Consider the following 26808-nt stretch of genomic DNA (forward strand, 5'->3'; position numbering starts at 1 on the left):
ATTTAATATATGTAAACTTCTGACCCACTGGAATTGTGATACAGTGAATTATAATTGAAATAATCTGTCTGTAAACAATTGTTGGAAAAATGACTTGTGCCATGCACAAAGTAGTTGAATACAAAGCATTACGTTTGGGGCAAATCCAACACATCACGAAGTACCAAGCTTTATATTTCAAGCACGGTGGTGGCTGCATCATGTTGTGGGTATACTTGTCATATGAGTAGGGATGGCAAGGATAAAAAAACAAACAGAATAGAGCTAAGCACAGGCAAAATCCAAGAGGCAAACCTGGTGCAGTCTGCTTTCCACCAGACACTGGGATAGCAATTCACCTTTCAACAGGACAATAACGTTAAACACAAGGCCAAATCTACACTGGAGTTGCTTACCAAGACAACATTGAATGTTCATGAGTGGCCTAGTTACAATATTGTGCAAATATTGTGAAATCCAGGTGTGCAAAGCTCTTAGACTTACTCATAAAGACTCACAGCTGTAATCACTGCCAAAGGTGATTCTAACAAGTATTGACTTGGGGGTTGAATACTTATCAAGATATAGTGTTTTATTTTCATATTTTACAAATGTTAAACATTTTCTTCCACTTTGACATTAGAGTAGTTTGTGTAGATCATTGACAAAAAAATGACAATTAAATCCATTTGAATCCCACTTTGTTACACAACAAAATGTGTAAAAAGTCAAGGGGTGTGAATACTTTCAGATGGCACTGTACATGCCGGTAAGATAAAATCACTTCATAGATGTCCACAAGAGGGTGATATACCACAAGCTATGGCTATATACACTTGTCAGTGTACTTGTATTTATAAACTGGGTGGTTTGAGCCCTGAATGCTGATTGGCTGACAGCCGTGGAATATCAGACCGTATACCACAAGTATGACAAAATATGTATTTTTACTGTTCTAATTACGTTGTTAACCAGATTATAATAGCAATAGGGCACCTCTGGGGTTTGTGGTATATGGGCAATATACCACGTCTAATGGTGGTATCCAGGCACTCCACGTTGCGTCGTGCTTAAGAACAGCCCCTATCCGTGGTATATTGGCCATATACCACACCCCCTTGTGCCTTATTGCTTAAATATACACACACATACATACATACATACATACATACATACATACATACATACATACATACATAAGTCGCTCTGGATAAGAGCGTCTGCTAAATGACTTAAATGTTAATGTTAAATGTTAATACATACATACATACATACACACACACACACACTTGTCAGCATACTTGGACAGCAGGTAGACTAGCGGTTAGAGCGTTGGGCCAATATCCATAAAGATCTTGTTTTGATTACGCGAGCCGACAAGGTATACAAATCTGTCCATGTGCCCTTGAGCAAGGCACTTAACTCTCATTTGCACCAGGGGAGCTGTACTACTATGGCTGACCCTGTAAAACAACATATTTCATTGCACGTCACAATAAAACATTTTTTGTAAGTCTGTGAATGTTATTGTGAGCAAGAGCAATCTGAGAAAGCAGTTGGCATTGGTACGTTAAATAAACACAGTCTGAGAAAGCAGTTGGCATCGGAACGTTAAATAAACTCAATCTGTGAAAGCAGTTGGCATCGGAACGTTAAATAAACACAATCTGTGAAAGCAGTTGGCATCGGAACGTTAAATAAACACAATCTGAGAAAGCAGTTGGCATCGGAACGTTAAATAAACACAATCTGAGAAAGCAGTTGGCATCGGAACGTTAAATCAACACAATCTCTGAAAGCAGTTGGCATCGGAACGTTAAATCAACACAATCTGTGAAAGCAGTTGGCATCGGAACGTTAAATAAACACAATCTGTGAAAGCAGTTGGCATCGGAACGTTAAATAAACACAATCTGAGAAAGCAGTTGGCATCGGAACGTTAAATCAACACAATCTCTGAAAGCAGTTGGCATCGGAACGTTAAATCAACACAATCTGTGAAAGCAGTTGGCATCGGAACGTTAAATCAACACAATCTGTGAAAGCAGTTGGCATCGGTACGTTAAATCAACACAATCTGAGAAAGTAGTTTGCTCACCTCATTTTCTTTTCCATTTGACTTGACAATTTTCTCTTCTATCGGCCAGGCCATATGCACATCAGTATTCGTCTAAGCAGTTATACAAATGAAAAGGCTAATGCATTATGGCCACAACATCACATAGGCCAGAACAACATTCACCTCTGAGGCTAACTTCAACTGGCCCAACTATGCAGTGCTGAAACTAAATTGGCCTGGATGGTGAACCATGAGCTATTGATATATCACTTACACTTATGATGTGTCTCTTCCTCAAACTGGCCTCTCCAGCGGGAATAACTAAGTCAATGTCATACTCTTAATTGTTTTCAGCCCTGTATATTAATGTGGGCCAGGACCAAGTGTGCATCCCAAATGGCACCTTATTCCCTATATAGTGCACACTTTTGACCAAAGCCCTGTGCCCTGGATAAAAGTAGTGCACTATAAAGGGAATATGTTGCCATTTGGGACGTGACCCATGTTTTCCTTGTCATGCATTCCTAATGAGCTGGTCTCACGAGTCGTCCGTCACTCCTGTTGGCCAGACATTTTGATTCATCACATTTAATATATTCACTCTATTTAGCTATTTTTGGCGAGTAGAATGAAATCATTAGTGGAAGGAAAATATGTTGAGTTGTGAATACACTGAATGCACTGTAAAAGCCTTAATTACAGTACTGTAGCTAGAGAGCAAATAATGATAAGCTAATACATATTACACTCCAGCCTGTAACAATGAATTATCAGCAAATGGTTCCATTCCATTCATGTTGAAGCAAAGAGAACCACCTCAACATTCTAGTGTAGAATTAGTTTGTACTGTATCATTCATGTTGCCATGGAGAAGGTTCCAGATATATTGTCATCATTTCAGCAAGTTCACACCATGAGTGTGGGCATGCTTACAGCTAAATATTACATGGATAAATATCAAATACCTCAGTCATACATCAAATACATTTGACTGAGAGCTTAATCTGAGATGCACAGGAAAAGAGATGTAGCCACTAGGAGAGGAAGCGGATTGAAGGTATCTATTTTAGTATGAGGGGCACTGGCATGAGAGTAAAGGACTGAGGGAAGTTGCTTAATGAGAGGACCATAGAGTGTCGAGAGAATGGCTACCTTCTCTCTGGCACGATGAGGACAGGGGCTTTCTCCAAGGTCTACATGGGGTATGTTACCCCAAATAAGATCAGCCAGTACTACAAGCTGGGCAATGACCTGAGGAGCAAGAACCATAATATGGTAGTGCAATGTAATTTTGCCACATTGTTACCATGGTAAAAATCATAAAAAATAAATTTTCAACTTAAATTTATGACCATAACATGTACTCACTTACTGATTATTTTTTATTTTAGCCAGAATTTATGTCCATATTTTCTGTAGATATTTCAAAAGAATAGTAGCTCACTATGACTAGCACTGCAGTCACACTTAAATAAAAACAGGCCTCCAACCATTTATTTTTCAGGTGACCATCAAAATCCTCTGTATGAGCGAGGCTCCCCTATAATACTCTAAGAAGTTTGTGCAAGGAGAAATATGCTCTGAACCCCACGTACAGACACCTAGTGGTGGTGAGTGTTGTCAGGGAACAAACACCAAACACATTTCTTCTTTGATATACGCAAAAAATATAGGGCTAGTTTCCCAGACTAAGACTAGTTCTAGAATAGTTTCCCAGACTAAGACTAGTCCTAGAATAAAAAGCACCTCAATTGAACATGTTTTTTTAGCTTAATCTGGATCTGGGAAACTGGCCCTTAGACACTAAAATGGTTTTGCAGGAAAGTTTTGATATGATGTCAAGCTGGTTCGAATCCAGGCTGCATCCCATCCGGCCGTGATTGTGAGTCCCATAGGGCGGCGCACAATTGGCCCAGCGTCGTCCGGGTTTTGCCGGGGTAGTCCGTCATTGTAAATAAGAATTTGTTCTAAACTGACTTGCCTAGTTAAATAAAGGTTAAATAGAAAAATATATATATATGGATCCAGACTCACTGACTGTATGTGCTATAGCAATAGAATCATTAGGTTAATAGACTCAGCAAAAAAAGAAACGTCCCTTTTTTAGGACCCTGTCTTTCAAAGATAATTCGTAAAAATCCAAATAACTTCACAGATCTTCATTGTAAAGGGTTTAAACACTGTTTCCCATGCTTGTTCAATGAAGCATACACAATTAATGAACATGCACCTGTGGAACGGTCGTTACGACACTAACAGCTTACAGACGGTAAGCAATTAAGGTCACAGTTATGAAAACTTTAGACACTAAAGAGGCCTTTCTATTGACTCTTAAAAACACCAAAAGAAAGATGCCCAGGGTCCCTGCTCATCTGTGTGAACGTGCCTTAGGCATGCTGCAAGGAGGCATGAGGACTGCAGATGTGGCCAAGGAAATAAATTGCAATGTTAGTACTGTGAGACACCTAAGACAGGACGGACAGCTGATCGTCCTCGCAGTGGCAGACCACGTGTAACAACACCTGCACAGGATCGGTACATCCGAACATCACACCTGCAAGGCAGGTACAGGATGGCAACAACAACTGCCGAGTTACAACAGGAACGCACAATCCCTCCATCAGTGCTCAGACTCCACAATAGGCTGAGAGAGGCTGGACTGAGGGCTTGTAGTCCTGTTATAAGGCAGGTCCTCATCAGACATCACCGGCAACAACGCCGCCTATGGGCACAAACCCACCGTCGCTGGACTAGACAGGACTGGCAAAAAGTGCTCTTCACTGACGAGTCGCAGTTTTGTCTCACCGGGGATGATGGTCTGATTTGCACTTATCCTTGAAGGAATGAGCATTACACCGAGGCCTGTGTCTGGAGCGGGATCGATTTGGAGGTGAAGGGTCCGTCATGGTCTGGGGCGGTGTGTTACAGCATCATCGGACTGAGCTTGTTGTCATTGCAGGCAATCTCAGCGCTGTGCATTACAGGGAAGAGATCCTCCTCCCGCATGTGGTACCCTTCCTGCAGGCTCATCCTGACATGACCCTCCAGCATGACAATGCCACCAGCCATACTGCTCGTTCTGTGCATGATTTCCTGCAAGACAGGAATGTCAGTGTTCTGCCATGGACAGCGAAGAGCCCGGATCTCAATCCCATTGAGTATATCTGGGACCTGTTGGATTGGAGGGTGAGGGCTAGGGCCATTCCCCCACAGAAATGTCCGGGAACTTGCAGGTGCCTTGGTGGAAGAGTGAGGTAACATCTCACAGCAAGAACTGGCAAATCTGGTGCAGTCCATGAGGAGGAGATGCACTGCAGTACTTAATGCAGCTGGTGGCCACACCAGATACTGACTGTTAATTTTGACACCCCTCCCTTGTTCAGGGACACATTATTCCATTTCCTTTAGTCACATGTCTGTGGAACTTGTTCAGTTTCTGTCTCAGTTGTTGAATCTTGTTATGTTCATACAAATAGTTTGCTGAAAATAAACGCAGTTGACAGTGAGAGGAAGTTTCTTTTTTTGTTGAGTTTAGATTATATTAATATGGTGGGTACTCTACTTTTGAACAGGTCCAGCTTACTGAAGCAGTTCTATCTGATTCTGGAGCTGGCTCTGAGGGGAGACCTTCTAGAACACATCAACACTGTGTCCCATAGCAAGGGCAGCCCGGGCCTCAGTAAAGAGGAGGCTCGCAGGCTCTTCAAACAGATAGTCAACACCATCATGCACAGCTATAACAACCACATAGTAGACAGGTAACACCTCACTGTCTGTCATAACAACCACATAGTAGACAGGTAACACCTCACTGTCTGTCATAACAACCACATAGTAGACAGGTAACACCTCACTGTCTGTCATAACCACATAGTAGACAGGTAACACCTCACTGTCTGTCATAACAACCACATAGTAGACAGGTAACACCTCACTGTCTGTCATACCAACCACATAGTAGACAGGTAACACCTCACTGTCTGTCATAACAACCACATAGTAGACAGGTACCACCTCACTGTCTGTCATAACAACCACATAGTAGACAGGTAACACCTCACTGTCTGTCATAACCACATAGTAGACAGGTAACACCTCACTGTCTGTCATAACAACCACATAGTAGACAGGTAACACCTCACTGTCTGTCATTTTTATTTATTTTATTTATTTTACCGTTATTTTACCAGGTAAGTTGACTGAGAACACGTTCTCATTTGCAGCAACGACCTGGGGAATAGTTACAGGGGAGAGGAGGGGGATGAATGAGCCAATTGTAAACTGGGGATTATTAGGTGACCATGCTGGTTTGAGGGCCAGATTGGGAATTTAGCCAGGACACCGGGGTTAACACCCCTACTCTTACGATAAGTGCCATGGGATCTTTAATGACCTCAGAGAGTCAGGACACCCGTTTTACGTCCCATCCGAAAGACGGCACCCTACACAGGGCAGTGTCCCCAATCACTGCCCTGGGGCATTGGGATATTTTATTAGACCAGAGGAAAGAGTGCCTCCTACTGGCCCTCCAATACCACTTCCAGCAGCATCTGGTCTCCCATCCAAGGACTGACCAGGACCAACCCTGCTTAGCTTCAGAAGCAAGCCAGCAGTGGTATGCAGGGTGGTATGCTGCTGGCATAACAACCACATAACAACCACATAGTAGACAGGTAGCACCTCACTGTCTGTCATAACAACCACATAGTAGACAGGTAACACCTCACTGTCTGTCATAACAACCACATAGTAGACAGGTAACACCTCACTGTCTGTCATAACAACCACATAGTAGACAGGTAACACCTCACTGTCTGTCATAACAACCACATAGTAGACAGGTAACACCTCACTGTCTGTCATAACAACCACATAGTAGACAGGTAACACCTCACTGTCTGTCATAACAACTACATAGTAGACAGGTAACACCTCACTGTCTGTCATAACAACCACATAGTAGACAGGTAACACCTCACTGTTTGTCATAACCACATAGTAGACAGGTAACACCTCACTGTCTGTCATAACAACCACATAGTAGACAGGTAACACCTCACTGTCTGTCATAACAACCACATAGTAGACAGGTAACACCTCACTGTCTGTCATAACAACCACATAGTAGACAGGTAACACCTCACTGTCTGTCATAACCACATAGTAGACAGGTAACACCTCACTGTCTGTCATAACAACCACATAGTAGACAGGTAACACCTCACTGTCTGTCATAACAACCACATAGTAGACAGGTAACACCTCACTGTCTGTCATAACAACCACATAGTAGACAGGTAACACCTCACTGTCTGTCATAACAACCACATAGTAGACAGGTAACACCTCACTGTCTGTCATAACAACCACATAGTAGACAGGTAACACCTCACTGTCTGTCATAACCACATAGTAGACAGGTAACACCTCACTGTCTGTCATAACAACCACATAGTAGACAGGTAACACCTCACTGTCTGTCATAACAACCACATAGTAGACAGGTAACACCTCACTGTCTGTCATAACAACCACATAGTAGACAGGTAACACCTCACTGTCTGCCATAACAACCACATAGTAGACAGGTAACACCTCACTGTCTGTCATAACAACCACATAGTAGACAGGTAACACCTCACTGTCTGTCATAACAACCACATAGTAGACAGGTAACACCTCACTGTCTGTCATAACCACATAGTAGACAGGTAACACCTCACTGTCTGTCATAACAACCACATAGTAGACAGGTAACACCTCACTGTCTGTCATAACAACCACATAGTAGACAGGTAACACCTCACTGTCTGTCATAACCACATAGTAGACAGGTAACACCTCACTGTCTGTCATAACAACCACATAGTAGACAGGTAACACCTCACTGTCTGTCATAACAACCACATAGTAGACAGGTAACACCTCACTGTCTGTCATAACAACCACATAGTAGACAGGTAACACATCACTGTCTGTCATAATAACCACATAGTAGACAGGTAACACCTCACTGTCTGTCATAACAACCACATAGTAGACAGGTAACACCTCACTGTCTGTCATAACCACATAGTAGACAGGTAACACCTCACTGTCTGTCATAACAACCACATAGTAGACAGGTAACACCTCACTGTCTGTCATAACAACCACATAGTAGACAGGTAACACCTCACTGTCTGTCATAACAACCACATAGTAGACAGGTAACACCTCACTGTCTGTCATAACAACCACATAGTAGACAGGTAACACCTCACTGTCTGTCATAACAACCACATAGTAGACAGGTAACACCTCACTGTCTGTCATAACAACCACATAGTAGACAGGTAACACCTCACTGTCTGTCATAATAACCACATAGTAGACAGGTAACACCTCACTGTCTGTCATAACAACCACATAGTAGACAGGTAACACCTCAATGCTGTTGCTGCAACAATCTGATTCTATATCTGCAAAATCACAGGTAATACCAACAGCATCATATGTTGTTGAGTAAAACCACAACAATCACATATTGTAGTTTACAGGTAATACCACAGCAACCAAACACAGGTAATACCACAGCAACCAAACACAGGTAATACTACAGCAACCAAACACAGGTAATACCACAGCAACCAAACACAGGTAATACCACAGCAACCAAGCACTGTTGCTGCCTGCCACACCCAGATTAGTCACAGAGGTAATGTCAATATTTCTTGCAGTCACCATGGCTTGCAACACTGTCTTTTTTAATGTATTTCCTATTCCTTTCCAAAGACTTAAAATGTGAAAACATACTGTTGGATGAGCAAGGATTTGTGAAATTGACTGGTAAAATAACCATGCACTCCACTACCCACCTCATCAAACCCTGTGCATCACTGACTCTGTGTGTGTGTGTGTGTGTGTGTGTGTGTGTGTGTATGCTGTTTGTGCTGTGCCTGGTAGACGTTTGGCTTTGACAACCAAGACACAGACAGGAGTGCTTTGATGAACACGTTCTGTGGCTCGGTGGCCTACACTGCCCCAGAGATCCTGCTGTCTCACAAATACAACGGAGAACAAGCTGACCCGTGGAGCCTGTGAGTCATCAGAGATTTGCGTCTCAAATGGCTCCCTATTCCCTATATAGTGCACTACTTTTGACCAGGGCCTATAGGGCTCTTGTAAAAAGTAGTGCACTTTATAAGGAATAGGACTGGCATTTGGGAAACACCCTAGAACAAGTCTCACACTTCATTAAATAGCTAAATGAGTATCATCCAATGACTTCTACAGAACTAGCCTACTCATTGGTCCCAGTATAATAGTTACCTACTGTATATGTTGACAGTCATGTTACCAATAAATAACACAGCCATACACAGCAAAGGGGCATCGCATATCACTGTCATAGTTTTGAACACAACTATTTTCTGCTTACTGGAAGTTAGCTGGTCACCCATGGACCCAGGCTGAACACTGTGCCTGGACAGGACCTAGATGCCGAGGAAGGCTCCTGCCATGGAGCGGGACTGGACACCGGCCCTGGCATCGGCGCAGAGGAAGACTCCTGCCATGGAGCGGGACTGGACGCCCGTGTCTGGACTGCGCAGAGGAAGGCTACTGCCATGGAGCTGGACTGTACGCCGTGTTTGGACTGAACATCGGCGCAGAGACAGGCTCCTGCCCTGGAGCTGGAGGTTCCGGACCGTGGAACATCGCCGGAAGCTCTGGACCGGGGACTGTCGCCGGAAGCTCTGGACTGTGAAGGCGCACTGGAGGCCTGATCCGTGGGGCCGGTACAGGTGGCACAGGACTGGTGACACGCACTTCAGGGCGAGGGGGGGAGGAGGCACAGGACGTACTGGGCTGTGAAGGCGCACTGGAGACCTGGTGCGTATAGCCGGCATCAATTGTACCGGAACTATGACACACTTCGCACGGTGAGTGCGAGGAGCTGGCACAGGACGTACTGGGCTGTGGAGGCGTACTGGAGACCTAATGCGTGGAGCCGGCACAGATTTCAGACTAATAGCACGCTCCTCAGGACGAGCATGGGGAGCTGACTCAGGTGGCATTAAACTGATTACATGCTCCTTAGGGCAAATGTCGTGCATCTTCCACCAACTCAACTCTCTCCGATCTTTCTCCTCCAATACCTCCATCCACTCTCTGACGGTCTCTAACTCTCTCCGTTGACTCTCCTCCAGTTTCTTCCTCTTCTCCCAGACTGGCTCTGGTTCACTCCTCGGCTCCGCCGACCACCCTTTGTGCCCCCCACAAAATATTTTTGGACTGTTTTTTGGGCTTTTTATGTGGCCGCGAAACCCGGCGTCGTCGCTGTCCTCCCTTCTCTCCTGTCGTCTGTTTCCACGGCAGGCTTTCGTGTCTTGCCAAGACTTCCTCCCAAGTCCAGGATATTCTCTCCTCGATCTCCAAAGACCAGGATGTCATCTCCTCCCGGGCACGCTGCTTGGTCCCGTTGTGGTGGGATATTCTGTCACTATCGTGTGTAGAGACGGACCAAGGCGCAGCGGAGGTTGAGTTCCACATCTTTATTTCTAAGTGAAACTTCAGCAAAACAAACAATAAAGAAACGTGACTAAGTGATGCACAAAACAATATCCCACAAAACACAGGTGGAAAAAAGCTACCTAAATATGATCCCCAATTAGAGACAACGATACCAGCTGCCTCTAATTGGGAATCATACAAAATCACCAACATAGAAAAACAAAACTAGAACCCCACATAGAAAATATAAACTAGACTAAGTCACACCCTGACCTACTCTACCATAGAAAATAAGGGCTCTCTATGGTCAGGACGTGACACTATGCAAGAATGGGCTGCCATCAGTCAGGATGTGGCCCAGAAGTTAATTGACAGCATGCCAGGGTCGATTGCAGAGGTCTTGAAAAATAAGGGTCAACACTGCAAATATTAACTCTTTGCATCAACTTCATGTAATTATCAATGAAAGCCTTTGACACTTATGAAATGCTTGTAATTATACTTCAGTATTCCATAGTAACATCTGACAAAAATATCTGAAGACACTGAAGTAGCAAACTGTGGAAATTAATATTTGTGTCATTCTCAAAACTTTTGGCCACAACTGTACATATGTCTTGGAAAGAAAGTATACCCAAATACTTTTCAGCCCAGCTCAAAATACGAATGCCTTCAATTACTGAAATTATACATTTGTATGATTATTATAGAGCAGTGATGTAAATTGAAAAAAAAAAAAAATAGATGACTTTTGTTGGATGTGAGCCTGTCTTTACTTGTTGATGTTACTTTAAAGTCAATGAAACTACTTTGCCATAAAGAGCTGTAGTTCTAATGTCCCCTGGCTGTGTGCCCCTCCAGGCTGCCAGGACCTGATTTAGAAGCTGTTACAGTGGCAGCCCTCCACCCCCAAGCCCTTCCACAACCTACCTAACATTAGGAAGCCCGGCTCAGCCCATAAGGATCAGCAGCCCAACAGGCAGCTGCACAGCTTCTCAGGTAAACTGTCTGACAGCAGCCTGAGGATTCCTACTCCTGGCTACTAGCCTAGCGGCTGCTAACCATGGATTATGTTACCATGGACTACTGTGGGCTCAAACATGATTCCATTTGGGACTCAAACATTTTGGGGTTCCTACAGAAAATAAATCAAGGACACACTCTTTTCGTTAAAAACAAAATTATTTTAATGGTTACTTGACTTCTGTTGTCTGAATTTATATTATGTGAAAATACAACACAGTCCTTCCCGACTCCTGTTTACATGCAAGTTTGTTGTTGTGATGGCGAGAATGACCTTCTGTTCAGCAGTTGGTTTGGTTCCATTGTTCATCAGATGGTGGCTCAGATGAAATGTAGAAAAAACCTCCCTGCTACATCATCCTCACTATGCCTGCACACTGCTGGGGCTTGTCTGGATTTAACAGATCTTCCTGCTCCTTCTCCAACTGCTCCTGCTCCTTGGCATCCATGTCTTTGAGCTTCACCTCCATATCCTCAGGAATCTCCACCTCCAACAAGTTCTCCATGCCTGGCTCCGGTTCGTCCCCGATCAGCACCTGACAGAGAGACGTGCACATACAAAGGATACATCAATGCTGGTGGCAAACACATTAAGACTTACTTTAAGTGAAAAAACTATAGTACAAAATATTCCAACGACATCCTCAACATTACTACAGACTGGAATTGACAACAAATTAGCTCAAGAAACGTCAAAATAAAATGTTACAGCCTTGTTAAGCGCAAGATTCAGCATAAAAAGACCATTAATCTTAGATAAATATCATGCTCAGATTTCAACTCGCTAGATTTATATGCTTTATGACTGCGATTAAACTGCCTGGGTAGCTAAAGACTGAACTCGTACCTCTGGACCAGAACTCAAAAGGGATCTCCTAGCTGTATGGAGTGAATCAGGGGGTTTCATCCAAGACCGAGTGACATCTTTTCCACTCAGTCGTTCCCCACTACCAGAATGCCACTGCAGAGCAGGCACTATGCAGGGAAGGAACAGTGGAAGCTTTTCCCAGCCAATCAGAACATCCTGTCTGTGTCCTAAATGGATCCCTATAGTACACTACTTTTGCCCAAGGCCCATAGGGCCCCAGTGAAAAGTAGTGCACTATGTAGGGACTAGGGTGCTATTTGGGATACATTTACATTTTCTCAGTCAGCCGCTGCTGTAAATTTCAGCACTCAGAGTATTGACATGTCATGAGATTAATTGGTAGTGTAGACTAGGGTGTCTTACCAAGCACAACAAGAAGCCATGCAATTCCCGAAAGTACTGGTTACCATGGTGCCATGACGACAGCTGGAAAATCTGGACTTGCTTGTGAATAACGCAGCAACAGCTCACCATGAGGTTGCTCTGGGTTGATTTAATAGGGTAAACCTAAACTCTAACTGCAGAGGTCTGCTTCAGAATTACAGTAACCGTTTGTTGATCTTAGTACAAACCTAACACACATTAAATTACTGTAAATTATACACAGAGTACACAAAACATTAAGGACACCTGCTCTTTCCATGACAGGCAAAAGCTATGATCCCTTATTGTTGTCACTTGTTAATTCCACTTCAAATCAGTGTAGATGAAGGGGAGGGGACAGGTTAAAGAATGATTTTTAAGCCTTGAGACAATTGAGACATGGATTGTGTATGTGTGCCATTAAAAGGGTGAATGGCCAAACCAAAATATTTAAGTGTCTTTGAACGGGGTGTTGTAGTAGGTGCCAGGCACACTGGTTTGTGTCAAGAACTGCAACGCTGCTGGATTTTCATGCTCAACAGTTTCCCATGTGTATCAAGAATGGTCCACCACCCAATGGACTTCCAGCCAACATGACAACTGTGAGAAGCATTGGAGTCAACATGGGCCAGCATCCCTGTGGAACGCTTGGCACCTTATAGAGTCCACGCCCCAACGAATTGAGGCTGTTCTGAGGGCAAAAGGAGGTGCAACTCAATATTAGGAAGGTGTTCCTAATGTTTGGTATACTCTGTGTATATTCGTAGTTTACCTGTATAAACTTCTCACAAGCAGCGGCCACGTGAGGTTCCTTTTCCCATTTGTGGAACTCCCTCATGATGGCATAGGTGTTCTTGGCCTTCAGAAACTGCCGGCCCACTTTGGTAGCAGTCAGCTGGGTGCATCAAGAGAAAAACGTCAAGTTAGGAGTATTTCCAGCTGTTAAAATCCGTTTCGGTTATACAGAAAGAGCTTTTCTGGTTTAGTGACAAAGATGGTTAAGTGTTTGGAGGCAGAAACAAAGCATTTCGTTGCAACCGCGGTAACATCTGCAAAACAGTAAATGTGACAAATAAGCTTTGAAGTGTTGGTGGAAGCTTGGTATTGACTCCTGGGTACACCAACCAGTATCATGGTCTCAATGAGCATCTTGCGAATGTCGGGATCCTCCTCTCTTTTCTTGTCCTCTGGCAAGTACTGGAGGTCGACGGGTAACCCTTCATTGAATAGGAATAATGTACCATCAGTATTAGGCTACATGTTAATGCAGATATCTTACTGTATTACATTAGCAGTAGGCTATATCAAGGAGTTGAAGTGTTTTAAATCAATGCATGTTGTTCACAGTACAAACTGTGGGCCTTGTGACGCACACCCTCTCTTTATGAATTCTTCTCTAGCATCTCAGGCTGTGTAGCCTTCTATAAAGACTGGTTAACGTGGACTATAACTATAACAAGACTATAAAACATCAAAACAAATGAAAAATGTTTAACTATTTTTACGTGACCACCGCCTTTAAAATTGAACCCCAGGCTGAGTACAGCACAGATTCACAACTTCCTTGGAAGGATCTTCAACATTTTCTATTTGGGTCCCTCTGACATTATTGTGATGTACATTTTTGATCAACTCTCCATGCACAAGGTGGGGACAAATACACAGTGCCTTAATTCCACCTGCCATCTGCACAGAACAAACACATTGCGCCCTATGGAGGAGAGGGCAACTGCAGCAGACATGCTCATGCCACAGGCACAGTGATTTCCTGTTGCAGCTGGAAATAGGAATGAGCTCTGAAGTTACCCCTCGGTATAGATCTAGGATGATCTTCCCTTCCCCTAATCCTAACCATTAGTGGGTAAAATGTCAAACTGACAAAAAAAATCGAGGGAACTGCAGTGGGGTCGCCAAAATGTTTGTTTTTGGAGGGGGGGGGGGGGGGGGGCAACAATACTTTTTGTTAGGATCCCCATTAGCTGTTGCGAAAGCAGCAGCTACTCTTCCTGGGGTCCATACAGAATATGACAATACAGAACATTAATAGGCAAGAACAGCTCAAGGACAGAAAATATACAAATGTTTTTTGAGAAGGACAATTTGAAATGAAATAGTATTGAGTAAACGTATTTATTGGTTTTTATTTTTAAGTGATAAAAATTCTATAAATTGAAGGTTATTTGTTGTAAAACTCAATTTCATGATTTTAAGTTTATCATTAGATTTGGGGTGGGATCGCAAGAAATTCTTGGGGGGAAAAACAGTGACCCAGAAATTCTGCCCCCCCCCCCAAAAAAATGGGATCCTCGCTGAAACATTTGAATATCACTGCTCTAACCGGTTATGTCATCGTCTACCAACTAACCGGTTATGTCATCGTCTACCAACTAACCGGTTATGTCATCGTCTACCAACTAACCTGTTATATAACCAGCTGCCCACTGCACTGCGCCTAGGAAGCACGTCACCACTGATAAATCTACGATTATTGAGAATTTCAATAAGCATTTTTCTACAGCTGGACTTGCTTTCCACCTTGCTACCCCGGTCAACAGCTCTGCAACCCCAACTTGCCCAAGCCTCCCCCATTTCTCCTTCACACAAATCCAGATATCTGATGCTCTGAAAGAGCTGCAAAATCTGGACCCCTACAAATACAAATCAACTGGGCTAGACAATCTGGACCCTCCTAAAATTATCCACCGCAATTGTTGCAACCCCTATTACTAGCCTGTTCAACCTCTCTTTCGTATCATCTGAGATCCCCAAAGATTGGAAAGCTGCCGCGGTCATCCCCCTCTTCAAAGGGGGAGACACTCTAGACCCAAACTGTTACAGACCTATATCCATCCTGCCTGCCTTTTTAAGGTCTTCGAAAGCCAAGTTAACAAACAGATCACCGACTATTTCGAATCCCACCGTACCTTCTCCGCTATGCAATCTGGTTTCCAAGCTGGCCATAGGTGCACCTTAGCCACGCTCAAGGTCCTAAACGATATCATAATTGCCATCGATAAAAGACTATACTGTGCAGCCGTATTCATCGACCTGGCCAAAACTTTAGACTCTGTCAATTACCACATTCTTATCGGCAGACAGCCTTGGTTTCTCAAATGACTGCCTCGCCTGGTTCACCAACTACTTCTCAGAGAGTTCAGTGTGTCAAATCGGAGGGCCTGTTGTCCGGACCTCTGGCAGTCTCTATGGGGGTGCCACAGGGTTCAATTCTCAGGCCGACTCTTTTCTCTGTATACATCAATGATGTCGCTCTTGCAGCTGGTGATTCTCTGATCCACCTCTAAGCAGACGACACCATTCTGTATAATTCTGGCCATTCTTTGGACACTGTGTTAACTAACCTCCAGACGAGCTTCAATGCCATGCAACTCTCCTTCCGTGGCCTCCAACTGCTGTTAATTGCAACTAAATGCATGCTCTCCAACCGATCGCTGCCCGCACCTACCCGCACGCCTAGCATCACTACTCTGGACGGTTCTGACTTAGAATATGTGGACAACTACAAATACCTAGGTGTCTGGTTAGACTGTAAACTCTCCTTCCAGACTCACATTAAGCATCCAATACAAAATTAAATCTAGAATCGGTTTCCTATTTCACAACAAAGCATCCTTCACTTATGCTGCCAAACATACCCTTGTAAAACTGACTATCCTACTGATCCTTGACTTCGGCGATGTCATTTAGAAAATAGCCTCCAACACTCTACTCAGCAAAATGGATGCAGTCTATCACAGTGCCATCCGTTTCGTCACCAAAGCCCCGTATACTACCCACCACTGCGACCTGTATGCTCTCGTTGGCTGACCCTCGCTTCATATTCGTCGCCAAACCCACTGGCTCCAGGTCATCTATAAGTCCTTGCTATGTAAAGCCCCGCCTTATCTCAGCTCACTGGTCACCATAGCAGCACCCACCCATAGCACGCGCTCCAGCAGGTATATTTCACTGGTCACCCCCAAAGCCAATTCCTACTTTGGCCGCCTTTCCTTCCAGCTCTCTGCTGCCAATGACTAATGAATTGCAAAAATCACTGACGCTAGAGACTCATATCTCCCTCAGTAGCTTTAAGCATCAGCTATCAGAGCAGCTTACAGATAATTGTACCTGTACATAGCTCATCTGTAAATAGCCCATCCAACTACCTCATCCCCATATTGTTATTATATTTTTTGCTCCTTTGCACCCCAGTATCCCTACTTGCACATTCATCTTCTGCACATCTATCACTCCAGTGTTTATTTGCGAAATTGTAATTATTTCGCCACAACGGCCTATTTATTGCCTTACCTCCCTAATCTTACTTCATTTGCACACACTGTATATAGACATTTCTATTGTGTTATTGACTGTATGTTTGTTTATTCCATGTGTAACTCTGTTGTTGTTTGTGTCACACTGCTTTGCTTTATCTTGGCCAGAACTTGTTCTCAACTGGCCTTCCTGGTTAAATAAAGGTTAAATAAAATAGAAAATATCAGTGTCTACTAACTAACCTGTTATATCAGTGTGTAACTAACTATCCTGCTACTTTTAATTTTTATTTTACCTTTATTTAACTAGGTAAGTCAGTTAAGAACAAATTCTTATTTTCAATGACGGCCTAGGAACAGTGGGTTAACTGCCTTGTTCAGGGGCAGAACGACAGATTTTTACCTTGTCAGCTCAGGGATTCGATCTTGCAACCTTTCGGTTACTTGTCCAACGCTCTAACCACTAGGCTACCTGCCACCCCATTGTTATTAATTGTTAGTAGTGCATACTAACTAGAAAAAAAGTTTGATTAACACTGGTCTAGGGGCAACTTCACCCTATTCCTTAGGGCCGAGGATGTATTTAAGGACTGTTGAAACATCTGAAATCACAGTGCCTGGTACAGTACATGATACGCTGTCGGCTACAGCTGGATCCTGTCTATTCTGCAGGGAGATGAGAAACACTTTGCCATGCCGTGGTGTCCTCCTTACCTTCATTCTCCTCGTCAGACAGTTCCTCAGGCCCAGCGAGAGGCAGCAACAGGAAAGGCAGAATGTCCACTGTATCACTCAGCAACCACTCATGATGAGCTGGGGGAAATCGTAAGATATCAAAATCAGGAACTTTTTTTTATCTTACCCTTTCTTGAAAACATATGTTACAGGGTCAAAGGTCAACATAGCTAGAACGTTTACCGAAAATGAATCCTCTTCAATTCAACACAAAACGGGCATGAACTAGGAAGGTTAAAACTGACTGTCCTACAGCCATTAACATGTATGTGTGTGTCTTTTCATCCCTTACCATGGTCAAAGCAACAATTTCTCAGAGTGCCAATGACTCCCCCTCGTCTGATTGTGGAGGCCTCGTATTGTACGTAGGGAAGGAGTCTCTGCACTACACACCTGTGGACCATCAAACATACACACAAAGAACAGGCATCATCATTGGACAGGGAACAGACAGGTAACACTTATTGGGCAGGAAGTTTGACATCTCTTTAGGCATGTATAGCATGTATTACCAGATGATGAGAAAAGTCAAAAGACATAACCTAGCCTAGGCTAAACCTGGATCTCATGAGCTAAGCACCCAGCCACTGACCTCTCCCTATCCAGGATAAAGTGTCTGGTCTCGGGCAGCTGAGTCAAGTTGGAGAGGAGGGGGCCCAGGTAATGAAGCGACACCTGCTTATTGTAGCCCTCAGTGCAGAAGATTTCCACTATCTGTGTCAGACCTATCTCCTGCTCCTGCATAGCCTTAAACACCTCTTTACACGTCTTCACGTGACGCGACAGGTTAGTAAGGATCGTACAGATACGGTCTGCAAACATAAACTCTGGGTCCAGGAGGTTTTTAAACAACATAGGGAGGAAGTCAGCGTCTTTCACCAGCGGTTGGTGCATGGTCTCGTCAGCCGAGAGGTTGATGAGAGAGTGGTAACAGTCTTTGACGATAGCGATAGAGGGGTCGGTGGTGAGGGTCACCAGGGCTTTAAGGAAGTCAGGTTTTGACTGTAGGTAGCGACAGCCATCCCTGTTGCCAGATAGGCCCAGAATGTACTCTGTGGCCTGGCCCTTGACATCCGGCCTGGTGTTCAGAGTGAGGAAGGACAGCAGCTCTTTTGCCTCCACGTCACTCAGCATGATGGTGGACAGGCAATGTGTGATGGTCAATCCAAATCTTCACTAATCCAAAAGTTGACAGTCACAAGATACAGGGTTACAATTCCACAAGTGTAAAGAAAGCTTGCTACAAAGACAGAGAGGAAAATTAGACCAATGATAACTGGCTAGATACAATGTAGCTAGAACACAATATAAACATACATGGTGAATATAAATTACAAAGTCAGTAATAGTTACATTAAACTCATTCTGTCACATAGCATAATCATATCTGAGTCCTTTCGATCGTGCTAGCTAACCGGTCGAACATGGGTTCACGTTAGTTTCTAGATCTCAGGCGATATAAAACCACCCGAATTCCTTGACTGTTAAAAGTGTAGAAAACAACGTAGCTAGCTGGCTTGATACATATTTCTGGATTTAAAACCAATCGTACGGTTCTGTAACATTGATCAAAAGTTTATTATGACGCACACTCACCTCATTCACATGGGCCGTTCCACGCTGATAAATAAGTACTTCCGCATTTGACATTTTGCGTCTCCAATAGGCTTACAGATAATATAGATATATCCGCTTCCAAAGGTAATCCTTAGTTCTGATTGGTTTCATTTTCTCAGCAGCCTTTCGATTGGTAGATTACTGCATGTCATTTTAAAGCGCGCTAAAATAGTGGAAACAACATATGCTCAGCACGACATATTCTCCTGGTGTAAGAAGCTCATTTAGGCTCTTTCAAAGCAGCGTTTAGGATTCTTATTGCCAGCAGACAAGTAAGAAACTTCGAATTTATTTTGCTTGAGATTACGGTATATTGGGACTTTTTGAACCCGCTGTTGTAGCAAAGATGTTTTTAAACTAACCCGTTGTTTTTTGCCTACATTTTAGGGGTGGGCGCTATACTACACTGTATGTTACGATATACCGGTATTGATGCACGGACGGGATTGTGTTTTTACTTTACCTTCTATAAAGGTATTTTCATGTTTTAAAAGAATGTGATACACCGTGTGTAACGTCCATTTTTATAGTTTACTTCGCTACTTGAGTCCTCTCTCACTCAACTCAATTGAAGTCAATTCAAAGGGCTTTGTTGGCATGGGACACATATTGTAGCGACTCGCACAGTGTGTCATTTTATTAGTTGGTTGTGTTGTACTTACCAGTACCCAGTGTTCGAGGGGTCCGACATGCCAATCACCCTGCTATCTGTCAATCACGGGAATGCCTGGAATGTTTTGATGCCGGGCATCCTGGTGGAGTAGTGGTGTTTTTTTTGTTTTATAGGGTATCTTTCATTTATTTGGCGTGGGCTACGGCCCAACAGTAGCCTATGTTGAGTTGGGTTGATAAACAGGACATTCGTAAACTCAATTCTCTGTCTGGACAATTGTTCCTTTATGATGTAGCCAGTTCATTACAATATGTTTACATTGCCAAAACAAGTTAAATAGATAATTAACAAAAGCAGACCTGCCAACCCTGTCCAACTTTTTAGAGTAGTAGACTCGCGCGGCAAATTGGAATTTGGGGTTTTCTTTCCCCCCGCACGCTCGTGCACGCGCATGTTTGCGAATCTGATCGCAATTCTAGAATTGGACCAAATCAAGTCTATAGAAGGTTGGAATACTTTACTGCCAGCATTCCATTTACACATGGTAAAATTCACTAACAAGCTCTAATTAGAAAGAACACACAAAGGGCCTGTATTCTTGGAGTTGTTTTTATTTTATTAAACAAATAACAAGTTGTTTGTTTAGGTACAAATGTCTTATCCAATTATACTTTTTAAACTATGATAAGCATAAGAAATGTTTGAAGCAGAGCATCAGTATGAAATAGACATGCTATTCATAATAAAAACGATAAAGCTATGATAGGAAACAGTGGGTGAGAACAAATATTCTGGAGACCTTCAAATGTTCAGGAAATCATTTGCTAGACAGATTTGCTTGGTAGCTAGCAGATTTAGCCTTACGTAGCTGGGCATCGGGGTAGATTTCTCTGTGGCAAACAGTTCCTCTGGCAATCATTGAAACCTTGTTGGTAACGAGGACACTCAGCATGTCTATACTGAGGGAGGCTCTGTACTGGGGTTTGTTCTTGGAAACGAGACTGAATATTCGTTCGCAGTCTTTATTGCATATGACCAATATCCCCAGCATCACAGCCGAAAGGTGGGAGTCCCCCCTCCCCTTTTTTTCATTGTGCCGATTTCTCTCCAGGCCTGATCCGTGTGCATGTTGACCAGACTCTGCTCAAAGGTTCTTGCCAAAGAGTCTAAACTCATCTTCCACCAGATCAACAGAGGCTCCCTCAGGAATAATCCAGGGAAAGCGTGCCATGAAAAAACAGTTGTGGGATGAGAATTTGGCAGTCGACGTCAGTGACCACTGCCTGGAGGAGCACATCTCCAAATGGACATTTCAGCAACATGTAGTCAGTCTACTGCAGAAAAAAATACGTTTCTGACACATGCATTGTAGGTCTTCAGATCCAGCTTGCCTTCGCCCCCAAGTTTAGTCTCTATAGCAGAGGAACGCTTGTCACCTCTCAAACAGGGCCAATCACTAGTGCCAGCTCGCAAGTATTGGCTTTTTAGACATGGTTCCTACTCAACACTTAAAGCGAATTAATTTTGAAAACATAAAAACAAATGATCACATCGACAGAGACCGCAAACTGGCTAAACAAAGCTTAAGTAGGCTACCGCAAAGGGAATCTGAACGCTGTTCGCTAGAATAGTCCGGTGTTTCAGCCTATGTAAAGGTGCCTATTGGATTTCTTTGTAGCGCATACATCATTTCAGATTTTAGAAATTGATAAAATCTCAAATCTAGTGCAAAGACATTTTAGAAGCATTGCCTCTATAGCTAATACCTGAAACAGTCATTCTTCATCGCGCAGTCTTCTAAACTCCCGACTCCATTTAATGCCAATATGTTTATTTATTTTTTATTATACGTTTGTAATGTTTTTTGTGACGTGGTTCATAGTTAGTCTATCAGGTTGCGTGATCCTCGTAATGTTACGTGGAAAATACAACTAATGGGACGCAGAATTAAATGTATATCACAAATGCGACCAGTTATTTTTCGTATTTGCATTTAATTTCTTTCACTAGCAAATGCGAGTGAACTGCTGGCACTTTAGAGCCCACTTAATGTCCATATTATGTTTTTTAACGTTAGTATGAAACAATTCGTGTTTACCTATCCACAACACACAGTCGAAAAGGGATTTGTCCATGTGTTTACGTACAGCTGATGTTCGGCAAACTCAGCATCACAACAAACAGGAGGGGCAGACACGGGGTAGCTACGTCGAATAATGATGGGGATTAATACACGTCCGTTGACACAACTCCGTACATGTCTGTGTGTTGCAGCTCGAGAATCGGGATGTTAGATCTATTCAGTGATTTATTTTTCATTAAAATGTTTTTAAAAATCAGGCCCTATTCTTTCTGCGTACTTTTAACTCGGATCTCGTACCTGCGTACATGGACAGAGAATTGCGTAGTTGTTACGCAAAATGCGTGCATATTGTCAGTTCTGCAAAAGTTAAGTAGTCAGTCAAAAATGACCGTAACATTACACTCAGTTTTAAAGGAATAGACACATTTCAAATGACATGTTATGGCTATGTACAGTGTTATAATGATGTGCAAATAGTTGGAGTACAAAAGGGAAAATAAGTGAACACATGGTTTGCATTTACAATGTTTCTTCTTCACTGGTTGCCCTTTTTTGTGGCAACAGGTCACAAATCTTGATGCTGTGATGACAGTGGTATTTCACCTAATAGATATGAGAGTTTATCAAAATTGGATTTGTTTTGGAATTCTTTGTGGGTCTGTGTAATCTGAGGGAAATGCGTGTCTCTGATATGGTCATAAATGTGGCAGGAAGTGCAGCGCCGTTTCCACATCATTTTGTGGGCAGTGTTTTCTCTTGAGAGCCAGGTCTGCCTAGACGGCATCTCTCAATATCAAGGCCATGCTCACTGAGTCGGTACATAGTCAAAGCTTTCCTTAATTTTGGGTCAGTCACAGTGGTCAGGTATTCTGCCACTGTGTACTCTCTGTTTAGGGCCAAATATAATTTCAGTTTGCTCTGTTTTTTGGTAAATTCTTTCCAATGTGTCAAGTAATTATCTTTGTTTTCTCATGATTTGGTTGGGTCTAATTGTGTTGGTGTCCTTGGGCTCTGTGGGGTCTGTTTGTGAGCAGAGCCCCAGGACCAGGACTTGTCTCTGTGTTCATCTCTCTGTAGATGGTGGCTTTATGGAAGGTTTGGGAATCCCTTCCTTTTAGGTGGTTCTAGAATGGAACGTCTCCTTTCTGGATTTTGATCATTTGCGGGTATTGGGCCTAATTCTGCATGCAGAGTCTCAATTTGGTGTTTGTCCCATTTTGTGAATTATTGGTTGGTGAGTGACCCCAGACCTCACAACCATAAAAAGCAATGGGTTCTATAACTGATTCAAGTATTTTTTTAACCAGATCCTAATTGGTAAGTTACATTTTATGTTCCTTTTCCATGGCGTAGAAGGCCCTTCTTGCCTCGTCTCTTAGATCTTTCACAGCTTAAAAATCAACAAAGCATCAGAAGGCTTTGCCTTTGTTTTGGTTTGTTTGTTTGTCAGTTATGGTGTGCAAGGTGACTATGTGGTCTGTCATAAGGAAATTTGGTAAAAAGCCAATTTGATATTTGCTCGGTACATTGTTTTCACTGACGAAATGTACAAGTCTGCTGTTAATGATAATGCAGAGGATTTTCCCAAGGTAGCTGTTGACCCATATCCCACGGTAGTTATTGGGGTCAAATTTGTCTCCACTTTTGTGCATTGGGGTGATCAGTCTATGGTTCCAAGTATTGGGGGAGATGCCAGAGCTGAGGATGTTATTGTTTTTTTTAAGTATAGCCAATTGAAAATTGTGGTCTGTATATTTTATTTGACTTAGGATACCATCAACACCACAGGCCTTTTGGGGTTGAAGGGTTTGTATTTTGTCCTGTAGTTCATTCAATGTAATTGGAAAATCCAGTGGGTTCATGTAGTCTTTAATAGCTGATTTCTAAGATTTGTATTTGATCATGTATATGTTTTTTCTGTTTTGTTCTTTGTTAAAAAGCCAAAAAGATTGGAGAAGTGCTTTATCCATACATCTCTATTTTGGATAGATAACTCTTTGTGTTGTTGTTTGTTTAGTGTGTTCCAATTTTCCCTGAAAGTGGTTACATTGAGCTGATTTCTGACATGCTGTTCCCTCTTTTTCCGTAGTGTTTTTCTGTATTGTTTTAGTGATTCACCATAGTGAAGGTGTTGACTTAGGTTTTCTGGGTCTCTATGATTTTGGTTGGATAGGTTTCTCAATTTGTCATTGTTTAAAATGTTCTTAGATTGTCTGCTTGACATTTTTTTATTTGATAGGGAAGCTGAGAGGTCAAATAATCTGTTAAGGCTTTCTGCTGCCAGGTTTACACCTTCACTATTACAGTGACATGTTTTGTCCAGGAAGTTGTCTAAAAGGGCTTGAATTTGTTGTTTCCTAATAGTTTTTTTGTTAGGTTTCTACACTACTTTCCTTCCATCTATAGCATTTCTTAATGTTACTCAGTTCCTTTGGCTTTGATGACCTGTCATTTGAGTATTGCTCTGTTCATGTAGACTGTGATTTTGCTGTCATCTGATAGGGGTGTCAGTGGGCTGACTGTCATCTGATAGGGGTGTCAGTGGGCTGACTGTGAACACTCTGAAGGACTCTGGGTTGAGGTCAGTGATAAAGTAATCTACGGTACTACTGCCAAGAGATGAGCTATAGGTGTACCTCCCATATGAGTCTCCTCGAAGCCTAGCATTGACTATGTACAGAGCTGCAGGACTTGTGACCCGTTTTTGTTGGTTCTTTTGCCATAGTTGTGTATTTGGGACGGAATAATGTCCTCTTTCTCTCTATATCTCTCTCTCTCTCTCTCTCTCTCTCTATATATATATATATATATATATATATATATATATATATATATATATATATATATATATATATATATATATATATATATATATATATATATATATATATATATATATATATATGCCACTTTCCACACAGACCTAGCCTTGTCCCCTGTCACTCAAGGTGTGCATGTGATGTTCCTCAACCAGAGACACTTGCGTCCAGTCTACATGGTCTATGCAACAGTATTGATGACATTTTCTTAGCAAGTTGGCTCTAAATCTTACAATAATTATTTTCCACCATAATTTGCAAATAAATTCTTTAAAAATCCTACAATCCTACATTAAAAATCCTACATTTTGTCTGTCATAGTTGAAGTGTACCTATGATGAAAATTATAGGCCTCTCTCATCTTTTTAAGTGGGAGAACTTGCACAATTGGTGGCTGACTAAATACTTTTTTGCCCCACTGTATATATATATATACTGTGATATGGTATTTTGGCCATATCGCCCAGCCCTACTAAATTTTCATTTCTAGTCTCAAATGTGGCTCTCTTGTCTAAAATAATAGGTCGCTACTTTACGTTTATAATGAATGATAGCATTGTCTGACTTGCAGTTTTACTGTCATGAGAGCCAGCTGTTTGGATACAGTTGAAATCCCTGACTGACTAGCTAGATAACTTGCACAAACTCTAACATTTGAAATCGCTGGTGATTTTATAATATTGCTTATTTGTCATTTCAACAAACGTTGATGCCTACAGAGTGATGGATCGATACAATGATGTGAAGATTCTTCTGAAATCCTGGGAGCAGTCATTTGTTCAAGAACATCAAAGAAAGCCCAACAAGGTACTATATCTAGCTTGCTAACTAGCTATAGGTAATTAGCTATTCAATTATCATGTATTACTAACCAGAGACCTACAGTAACTAACTCGTATAGTCTTTCTCACTGTTGTGTCCTTTTATTCAGGTTGATATTGACGGAGCCCCAGAAGAGGCTAAAAGTAAGTACATGACAATATTTTAACTGGCTGAAAAATCTGATCTGAAACACAGGGGAGAAATGTTGCTGCTCTCAGGCTTGTATTCATTGGTTATCACCATAGCAAAACATTTTTCAACCGATTTAAATGAATAAAAACAAACGTTTCTTATGGGACATATTCAGGTTTTCTTCCGTTTGCTGCCTACTGAATAGGACTCAGGTATTCTTCTATAATTCATTTCAGTTACTAAAATGCATTGCTTTGAGTTTTGTGTTTCTGCATGTGTTTCACAGAGCTCTACAAAGAATATCGAACACTCAAGCAAGCAAAAGAAAACAGCAGCAATGGGCATACAGACCCAACACCTACCGCACAGACTCAGTCATCTGACAAGGTAGGTTCAGTGTAATTATATTGTTATAACACTTGTCATCCACAGTTATTAGTTAACTGTGTTTTAAAGGGGCAATATGTGATTTTCTTTCATACGTTTCTTTGACTTTTAAATGAATGATACATACCCATTTGCCGCTTTGTTAACCGAAAGGTTGCTGGATCAAATGCCCGAGCTGACAAGGTAAAAATCTGTTCTGCCCCTGAACAAGGCAGTTAACCCACCGTTCCCCAGTAGGCCGTCATTGAAAATAAGAATTTGTTCTTAACTGACTTGCCTAGTTAAATACATTATTTTGTATTTATTTTTGTTGTTGAAGAATACCCCTTTTAATGTTTTCTCTTTGAAGGAATCCGATTGCTGGGGCACTCACCTGAATCGTAAGAGCATGCCGATGGCTTCCCCCAAACTGACGCTGACGCCCAAGGACAGAGAGTCCCTCCAAGCCTCGGCCCAGTACTTTGGCATGAAGCTCAAGTCAAACCTGGGACCTCTAACAAAGGTACAGTCTGTGTGTAGTTTGGCTGTGTCTAGTTCCACACGT

At 42.5% G+C, this 26808-nt stretch overlaps 2 protein-coding genes across 5 annotated transcripts in view; one reads left to right on the plus strand and one right to left on the minus strand.

Annotated features, from left to right (window-relative positions):
* Positions 1-11694: 11694 nt before the first annotated feature.
* On the minus strand, positions 11695-19465 carry LOC129820216 (protein HGH1 homolog). 2 transcript variants are annotated; one of them, XM_055877226.1, is made up of 7 exons: positions 19388-19465; positions 18384-19031; positions 18084-18184; positions 17771-17869; positions 13911-14002; positions 13558-13680; positions 11695-12090 (listed from the first exon to the last, which is right to left on the minus strand). In XM_055877226.1, exons 2-7 carry the CDS (start codon positions 18923-18925, stop codon positions 11905-11907), a joined length of 1143 nt encoding a protein of 380 aa, XP_055733201.1. In that variant the 5' UTR covers positions 18926-19031; positions 19388-19465; the 3' UTR covers positions 11695-11904. The 2 variants fall into 2 exon arrangements, with proteins under 2 accessions (XP_055733201.1, XP_055733200.1); XM_055877225.1 differs by lacking the exon at positions 19388-19465 and adding an exon at positions 19145-19381.
* Positions 19466-19585: 120 nt separating this feature from the next.
* LOC129820214 (ATP-dependent DNA helicase Q4-like) overlaps positions 19586-26808 on the plus strand; it is a 45725-nt gene continuing 38502 nt past the window's right edge. The window contains exons 1-7 of one of the 3 annotated variants that reach the window (XM_055877221.1): positions 19586-19680; positions 19796-19882; positions 25643-25730; positions 25855-25888; positions 26164-26264; positions 26418-26447; positions 26614-26766. In XM_055877221.1, coding sequence (XP_055733196.1) covers positions 25647-25730; positions 25855-25888; positions 26164-26264; positions 26418-26447; positions 26614-26766 — 402 coding nt within the window. In that variant the 5' untranslated portion in view covers positions 19586-19680; positions 19796-19882; positions 25643-25646. The remainder of the gene's footprint in view (positions 19681-19795; positions 19883-25642; positions 25731-25854; positions 25889-26163; positions 26265-26417; positions 26448-26613; positions 26767-26808) is intronic. The other 2 variants (XM_055877220.1, XM_055877222.1) reach the window with 2 other exon arrangements.

Source organism: Salvelinus fontinalis, chromosome 22 (genome assembly GCF_029448725.1).
Source record: "Salvelinus fontinalis isolate EN_2023a chromosome 22, ASM2944872v1, whole genome shotgun sequence".
Taxonomy (NCBI): Eukaryota; Metazoa; Chordata; class Actinopteri; order Salmoniformes; family Salmonidae; genus Salvelinus; species Salvelinus fontinalis.

Bases quoted from the DNA above. Each gene is read 5' to 3' on its own strand.
- LOC129820216 (XM_055877226.1), bottom strand. From the start codon at position 18,925: ATGCTGAGTGACGTGGAGGCAAAAGAGCTGCTGTCCTTCCTCACTCTG. The intron at 18,185-18,383 runs GTCAGTGGCTGG...GATGGTCCACAG, and splicing joins TTTATCCTGGATAGGGAGAG to GTGTGTAGTGCAGAGACTCC. The intron at 17,870-18,083 runs GTAAGGGATGAA...GATTTCCCCCAG, and splicing joins AAATTGTTGCTTTGACCATG to CTCATCATGAGTGGTTGCTG.